This window comes from Maniola jurtina, chromosome 19 (assembly GCF_905333055.1).
Source record: "Maniola jurtina chromosome 19, ilManJurt1.1, whole genome shotgun sequence".
NCBI classification, from domain to species: Eukaryota; Metazoa; Arthropoda; class Insecta; order Lepidoptera; family Nymphalidae; genus Maniola; species Maniola jurtina.
The window spans coordinates 11,499,085-11,508,317 of record NC_060047.1 but is presented as its reverse complement, the minus strand read 5'-3'; the positions used below and the strand labels follow the sequence as shown (position 1 = coordinate 11,508,317).

The 9,233-nt window shown below is 37.9% G+C and overlaps 1 protein-coding gene across 1 annotated transcript; it reads left to right on the top strand.

Moving 5' to 3' along the window:
* The first annotated feature begins 271 nt into the window (after positions 1-271).
* Positions 272-8,892, top strand: LOC123874867 (phosphatidylglycerophosphatase and protein-tyrosine phosphatase 1). The gene is made up of 6 exons (XM_045920412.1): positions 272-370; positions 463-609; positions 3,666-3,746; positions 6,101-6,204; positions 7,309-7,435; positions 8,403-8,892. The coding sequence occupies exons 1-6, from the start codon at positions 368-370 to the stop codon at positions 8,523-8,525; spliced, it is 585 nt and encodes a 194-aa protein (XP_045776368.1). The 5' UTR covers positions 272-367; the 3' UTR covers positions 8,526-8,892.
* The last annotated feature ends 341 nt before the right edge of the window (positions 8,893-9,233 follow it).

Genomic DNA, 9,233 nt, shown 5'->3' with positions numbered 1-9,233 from the left:
CATTGCTTATAAAATATGAATAGGCACTTTACAATGACTTTTAATCAAGCAAGCTGTTGAAGATGCTCTATGTTCTCTACTTGAACACTCTATTTATTCGAGAAACGTTACAAACATGTCACAACATAACTAGTTATTCTCAACTTTGCGTTTGTACTATATATTCATAAAGGCTTAAAAAATGAAACCTCTTTATTTAACTTTAATAAACGTTTCTGAACGAAACTTACACCGCCACACCTATTGTCAAATTGACATTGTCATCTACCAATTCGAGTTTGACATTTGCTGTCACAACAAATCGAAGAAGACGAAACGCATGATTTGAATTTCAATTCCTCCCCACCACGAAAGACCAGCTTTCACCATGGTAATACCACATATCCTCGCCGTTTTAGACGTGTTTCAAACCGCGATGGTTAACGACGCGATAGGCATTTAAAATAACTGTACTGTTAACAGGGCACGGCTATGTTCGCTCGGGTTACCTTTTACCCAACGCTTCTGTACAATGTGGTGATGGAACGGATGACCAGCAGGCGCTGGTATGACAGGATGGATGATACAGTCATCCTGGGGGCACTCCCTTTTACGGGGATGACAAAACAGGTATGTTTGTGAGGTTAGGTAAAGTGTTAATCATATTGGTTTAGAGTTGTTTTGTTGAGTTAAAATTTAGGATTTTCTTGACTTAAACATTATTTAGGTGTAATTCTCATGTAGAATTTTAACTATTAAATATTAATCCATGTCATGATTAATGTTTTTGCTAATTTTTTATACTTACTATACAATATGTGAATGAATCTTACTTGTGGTATTACAGTAAAATGTTTATTAATACAAAGCAATTTATACATATATTTTTAATTTAATATATTAAATAATATACAATATTAATCCCTTATACCTACAACTTGAAGCAACAGGCCAAAAAGCAAATTGACAAATCAGGAATTTCCTATAAGTAAATATTTCAACATAAATAGAAATGTACTTATATTTATTAGATTAGATACTTAAGGCAATTAGTAAAGTACTTTTGTTAAGTAGTTAATGCTATTGAAATAATTAATATTTAAGTATTTTAAAAGCAATCTTTGTGGATCTTCTCATAATGACTTCAAACAAGTTCTGTGAAAGAATCACGCAAACTTTTTTCAAGTTTTATATGTATTTATATTGAGCATACAAAGTCTGTTAAGTCTATTTCCAATCATTGAAGATCTCAGCCAAGTTTTTATTACACCAAGCTAGTACTAAATGATCTTTTTCTATGGCATCTGTAGAATAAGAAAGGCATTGCTGATAAAATATGTAGGACTGTTTAACATTAAGTAGATTAAGTAGTGATGGTTAAGATGTTAACCTCCTATTTAGGGGTCACAGATTTGATCCTGGGCACACAGCTCTATCTTTTTTATTGGTGAAGGAAAACATCATGAGGAAATCTGCATGCCTGAAAGTTATATCCATGATGTTCTCAATGGTGTGTGAAGTCTGTCAATCTGCACTTGTGCAGAATGGGGAACATTGGCCAAACACATATCATTCTGATATGTGTTTGGCCAATGTTCATTCATTCTATCATTCTGATATGTGTTTGGCCAATGTTCCCCATTGGGAGGCGACCTGTGCTCAGTAGTGAGCCGGTTATTATTTTTATTCAGATACAGGTTAGCCCTTGACTGGTGTTCTGGGTATCAAGTAATATGCAATAAAAGCGCGAGCGAAGCGAGCACGAATTTTTTTGGATCACTCTGTCGTCTGTCTGTCATGTCTGTCAAGAAACCTATAGAGTACTTCCTGTTGACCTAGATCATTTTGCAAGGTAGGTAGGTCTTATAACACCAGCCCGGCTAGCATGGGCAGTAGATAAAAATTATATCCCCGATTATATCCACTGATTTCTATGACATCAGAGGATGTAATCGGGGGGGGGTAATATTTTTATCTACTGCCCATGCTAGCCGGGCAGTAAGGGGAAAAATCCGAAAACCTTGAATTTTTGTGGCTATGCAGCATTTACATTACAAAATTGATTTCATGCATGTTGAGATTAATGTCGCACAAATAATTTCAATAAGCACCAAATTAGATGTTTACATGTGAAATTGCTTATGAAATTAATTTCATGCCTCTAAATTCGTAATGTAAACTCGGCTGTACATAACAAAAAAAAGTGTGTTCATGAACAAATAATTTAGTATTTGCAATTTTCAAAGTAAGAGAAATTTTCAATTTTTATACCAAGTGGAGTATCATACAGATCTCTGACAGACAGACGGATGGATGGACAGCGGAGGCTTAGTAATAGAATCCTGTTGGTACCCTTCATGTATGGAACCTTAATAAAGGAAGACATTCGACTGTAGTAAATTGTGAAGAATAGAATAGAATAGATTTTTATTCAAGTAGACTTTTACACGTGCTTTTGAATCGTCAAAATAATTTACCACTGGTTTGGAATGCCGTTCCTGCTGAGAAAAACCAGCAAGAAACTCGCCGGTTGCTCTTTTCAACTGTTCAATCTTATTACTAATAAATAAAATTGGAGTGTCTGTCTGTAATTTCGAAATAACTACCGCATATTAAGGTCATATGGTTATTTGAACGATACCCTAACTGAATCACACATTTTTAAAATTTTTGTCTGTCTGTCTGTCTGTCTGTCTGTCTGTCTGTCTGTCTGTCTGTCTGTCTGTCTGTCTGTCTGTCTGTTTGAAAAGGCTAATCTTTGGAACGGCTGAACCGATTTTGACGGGATTTTTAACTGACTTTCAAAAAAGGAGTTTTTCTACCTATGTACACCGAAATATCCGAGATTTCTGAACCGATTTGCGTCGTTTCTTTTTTAATCGATAGAGGAACTTTGCGACATTGTTTCATAAAAAATTTTGATTCCAACTCCTCAATCCTGATACTGCAGGGGATCTGACTAATCCACGCGGGCGAAGCTGCGGACATCAGCTAGTTTACAATAATGTGACATACTATACAAGCAATTGCAGCCACGCGCAAATAGTCCGCGCGATAACATCTTTAATAATAATAAGAATCCCATGAGAACTCCATGGATGTCTTCAATGTAGTTTAATGGATTTTAATTTTAGAACTAATCTTTAATTATTATGAACATATTTTAACAATGGACATTTTTTACATTTGTTTTTTTTTATTCTCAACCTTGTAATAAAGTTTGTACTTATTTTTGCAATTAAAATTAGGTATAAACAGTTCTAGCTGATGCCCGTGATTTCGTCCGCGTGGATTTAATTTTTTAAAATTCTGTGGAGACACTTTGATTTTCCGGTAAAAAAGTAGCCTATGCCACTCATCGGGTCTTTAATAACTACATCCATGAAAAAAACACATTGTTGCTCCATTGTGACGTGATTGAAAGACAAATCAAACAAACAGGCATTGATATGGATAGCGATTTGCACGCCATTGCATGCCAAATTTTGAATGTAAAATTATTTAATTCTACACAGTCAATTTCACAGCAAATAAATGATTGATTGATTGAAGGTATAAGTTAGTTTAGAGTACATTGTCGCATTAGGACTCTCTGTAAGGACAGCATACATTATGAACAATTTCAAAAAAAAAAAACCAAATTCAAAATATTTTTATTCAATAAACAAATAATGTTTTAATTTCAGTTGGTTGAAGAGGAAAACATTAAAGGAGTGGTCTCCATGAATGAGACATATGAATTAAAGATATTCTCCAATGATGCTGAGGTAAAGTATCAAACAATTCTTTTTTTTTAATAACTAAATGGACTCGGGCTTGACTGCAATCACACGACGCGGGAGATGATGCAGTTCAATTGAATTCTAATTCTTTATTGCATATTGATTTACAATTGCAAATCGGACTTGCACAGAAAGGATTCCTTACCATCTACAAGAAATTACACTTTTTTTTTTTAATTTTCATGGTCAAGACGTCAAATCATTTAAGGTGGCAGCGACGGGCCTGCCCACAAACTTAAACAAATTAATTCTACGTTTAAGAAATTAATTCTAGTAACTATCGACTATTAGTCAATACTAGAATTAATTTCTTAAACTGGACCCTTTCAAGTAAAGATTTTTATATAAACCTGTGAGGATGATACTGCCATTGTCGCAATTAAAATACCACAAGCCTACGTTGTCGTATTTTAGTTTACAAATTGCGAAAAAACAAATTTGAATTTCGCGGGCAGGCCCGTCTCATGCCCCTTAATCAAATTGGGTACTGTTGTACACTTTCTGATTGTCAATTGCTGAATCTGCAACACAATGATGTAGTGGTGAAAATTAATTACGTAAACTTAAAACTAAAGCTACGAGGGTTCCAAACGCGCCCATGGCGGCCATTATGATTACGGCAACAATACACATTCTATGAAAATTTCAACTCTATACCTATGATGATTCATGAGATACAACCTGCTAACAGACAGACGGACGGACGGACGGACGGATATCGGACACTTAGTAATGCCCCCTTAGATCCCTTCAGGCATGGAACCCTAAAAAGCAACAGTTGCAACATCCATAGTATATATCCGTACTATATCTATAATATTCTAAATGCGAAAGTGTGTCTGTGTCTGTCTGTCTGTTAGCTTTTCACGAGTCAACAGTTTAACCGATTTTGATGAAAGGTGCAGAGTTAGCTTACACCCCGGGGAAGGACATATAGGCTACTTTTTATCCTGGGAAATCAAACAGTTCCCGTCCCATTCTTAAAATCCCATCCGCTTAACCGATTTATATGAAATTTGGTACAGAGGTAGCCTGCGTCCCGGAAATAGTCATAGGCAACTTTTAATCCCGGAAAATCAAAGAGTTGCCACGGGATTTTTGAAAACCTTAATCCACGCGGACGAAGTCGCGGGCATCATCTAGTAAAGAGTAAAGGTAATCTTATATCTTTATTTTGTTATGTTAATGCAACTAAGCATTTGTCGCTGATGTGTTCTTTGGAAATAGAATAACATTATGACAAAGCGAGGCTTATCTAAAATCAAAATTGTATACTTTTTGAAACCTCACTATTTTTAGTGTAGCCTTCTGTATTATTTTTATTCATGACTAGTTGAACACTAGCTGACCCGCTCCGGCTTTACTCGAGTGTAATTTTTGAAAATCGGCGAGCGGGGGCAATTTTTGAAAATCTCGAAAAACGTATTTCTTCATAAAATGACGGACTTTCAACCCCTACTTTACCCCCTTGGGGGTGGAATTGCCAGAAACCTTAAAACACGCATATCTTTATTTTTAATTTATGCTGACTCTCCTACGGATCTCCTCATTTCTGATTTCCAAGACCTTGGAATCGCCAAGTAAGTACTTGAATGGCGACCTCGCACAGGAAGGCGCAGTGTTCGAAGACTCCCCACAAGGTGGAGGGACGACATCAAACGAGTCGCAGGGAGACGCTGGATTCAGGCGGCGCAAAACCGTGGCGTGTGAAAATCCCTGCAAGAAACCGCTTAGCAGTAGACGCCTATCGGTTGACGATGATGATGGTAACTGGCTAGTGGCTATCTATGGTTATATGACAAGACACGATAAGAAAGCTTGGGAATGAGTTGCCAAACAGCTTTGTTAGTTCTAATAAGTATAAATGATTTTGTAAAGAGGTGATAATAAAAAAAGAATACCCGGCTGAGTTTGTTGTGGGCTACGTAATTAATCATCATCACAACATCATTGTTTAACAATCAGAAAGTGTACAATAGTACTTTGAATAAATGACTGACTTTGACACTTAATACCAGACACTGGCTAATCTAGTCAAGGCGATCGTCATCCATCTACAGCCACGAAATTAGGGCCGGCACACATATGGCGGAGCGCAGCGCAGACCATTTTTCACAGTCAAAATACTATCGATATTGTCCTCATATAAATAATATCTAAAATCAATTGTGCATCCGTGCGGATACTCGCGTATCCGCGCGCAGTCCCGCGCGTACTCGCGCATTCTCTGGTAGAAATCCGCGCAATGTATCACGCAATTAGAAAACTTCGCGGGCATGCTCTGCGCTGCGCTCCGCCATATGTGCGCCGGCCCTTAGCTAGTATTTTGTTTTGTGCAGAAATGGCGTGAACACAACGTGGAGTTTCTGCAGCTCGCCACCACAGACATATTCGAAGCTCCCGACCAAGATAAACTGTATGAAGGTGTACGATTCATTAACAGGTAAACTGACGACCCAAAGAAACGTCTCCAACAGCGTGTAACCAGACCGCTAGCAAAAACTTAGCGTTATTACTATACTACCATATACAATCCAATGCCAATAAAATTAATAAATAAATTGCCTTATTTTGTAGTTTTAGTGATTTAGTATTTTTCAATCCGGCATAGCGTGCAAAATTCAAGTCACTGCCCCACCTACGACGGACGCGGCATTGACTCCGAGAGGCCTACTTACGCAACGTTCGTTGACGTCTAGCGTCAGTCAGGGGTTTTATTTGCAATATGTGAACTTTTAAAAATACAGGATTTATTTGTTTATTTTTTCGCGTTTTCTAATGTGATATCTTATCAGTAATCATCAGTACTATCACCTCTCTTCGTTTTTGCTAGCAACAACGAGTTACACCTTGTACTTATTTATTTAATAAAGGCGCTGCGGTTAGCCTAAGTTTCCTTCTCTTTCCCACATTCTAACATTTTCAATTGTTGCGAAAGAAGTAGTACACTCTCAACACATGTGGCTCAGCCAAGACCTAAGCAATAAAATTACGTTCATTTTAGACATTTTTAGGTTTCCGTACCTCAAAAGGCAAAACGGAACTCTTATAGGATCACTTTGTTGTCTGTCTGTCTCTCTGTCAAGAAACCTGTAAGGTACTTCCCTTCGACCTAGAATCATGAAATTTGGTAGGTAGGTAGGTCTTATAGCACAAGTACAGCAATAAATCTGAAAACTCTGAATTTGTGGTTACATCATTAAAAAAAAAATTAAAACGTGTTTCAATTTTCAAAGTAAGATAACTATACCAAGTGAGGTGTCATATGTAACGGCTTTACCTGTATATTCTAAAACAGATTTTTATTTATTTTGATGCATAATATAGCATATATCAGTTGAACTAGTGGGAACGAGCCCCGAGTACGGGGCTCGTTCCCACTAGTTTACAACTACAACTGATTAGTTCAGCCGTTGAAGGAACCCTCAGTGCGCGAGTCTGACTCGCACTTGGCCGGTTTTTTTTACTGTAATATCAGTAGTATTTCATCCTACCAGCTGTTTCAGTCAAACGGTACACCTATAGTGGGTATAATTGTATTTGGCAGGTTTCTCCCAGCAGGCTGTAAGCTACCCGGCATGCCAGCGGAGGGAGTGAACAGTGGCACCGTCTACGTGCACTGCAAGGCGGGCCGCACGAGGAGCGCCACGCTCGTGGGATGCTACCTCATGATGGTGAGACTTACACTCGTACTCACAAACGTTACTATGAGATCTCATAGTGCGCTCGAACGCACAGTGTCGGTTCCACCAATCAGATGACTGTATCACGTCAATTTACATCTGATTGGTGGAACCTACACTATGCGTTTGAGCGCACTGTGAGCCCTCATAGTGATGATTGTGAATACGGCCGTCAGTCCTTATCATTGCCAGGTATCCCTCAGTGAGCGGTAGCTACCCGGCATGCCAGCGGAGCTTATTCTTTTGAAATATAACAAAATAACCACATTGGCACCATATTAATACATTACATAGAGTAGAAGGAGCAATACTAGACTAAGAGAACATGATATGAAGCTACAATATCTATTGTCATCGTCAAATCCATTAATACACTTTCTGACCAACAGTGTTGTTCATATATGGAATAAATTGCCCAAGGATGTGGATATGTCAAGCCCTGTTAACCAGTTCAAGAATAGATTAGACATACATTTGGAAAACTCGAAGCACTTCTGATATAGCCGCATCAGCGAAAGTTGCTTAGTCTATTATAAAATCCATACTAAGTAGTATTATAAATGCGAAAGTGTGTCTGTCTGTCTGCTACCTTTTCACGGCCTAACAGTTTAACCGATTCTGACGACATTTGGTACAGAGTTAGCTTATACCCCGGGGAAGGACATAAGCTACTTTTTATCCCGGAAAATCAAAGAGTTCCCACGGGATTTCCAAAAACCCATCCGCTTAACCGATTTGTATGACTATCGAAGTAGCTCGCGTCCCTGTTATTGACATAGGCAACTTTTTATCCCGGAAAATCCAACAGTTCCCACGGCATCTTTAAAAACCTAAATCCACGCGGACGAAGTATAGTAATATTTACATTGCACCCATTACATTGCACCCATGCGAAGCCGGTGTGGTTCGCTAGTTATTTATATAGCAAAGTTAGGTACAATGTACGGTTTTTTTCCAGAGAAACGGCTGGTCGCCCGACGAAGCTGTGGAATACATGAAGGCCCGCCGTCCCCACATACTGCTGCACACCAAGCAGTGGCAGGCACTCGATATATTCTACCGCCAGCACGTGCGGACGTAGCCTAATACGCCTTAGTCGAATGTGTGGATGGGACTTTATAATTAGCGATACACTTGCATAAAGTATTTTTTTTACTGTCTGGATCTTGCTGTGTATTTTCGAAAGTGATAATCTTGTACAATGGTGTAAGGACATAAGGAGCACGATCTCTTATCAAAAGTTGAAAAAGTGTCCAGCAAAAACAGTAGGTAATGAATAGTTCAAAAACCTAACCTAAAATTCTACTATCTATGGTTTTTACAAGCAGACACAATTATTTGTATTTAACCAATAACTACGGTTTGGTTTATTTTATTGTAAATAAAATTGTTTATAACTTAATGTTATTTTATTATAATTTATACAAATAAATTATTTTAGAAATATCTATGGTTGTTTAATTTTAACCAACTTCCATTAAGGTGGCGGCTCTCAATTCGGCCTGTTTTTTAGGGTTCCTTACCTCAAAAGGAAAAACGGAAGCCTTATAGGATCACTTTGTTGCCTGTCTGTCTGTCTGTCCGTCCATCTGTGCGTCGTGTCTGTCAAGAAAACCTATAGGTACTTCCCGTTGACCTGAATCGCCAAATCATGAAATTTGGCAGGAAGGTAGTTCTTATAGCACAAGAAAAGGAATAAATCCGAAAACCGTGACTTTGTGGTTATACATTAAAAAAAAATTAAACTGTGTTTTAAAAATAAGAAAACTGTGATACCATGTGGTATCAT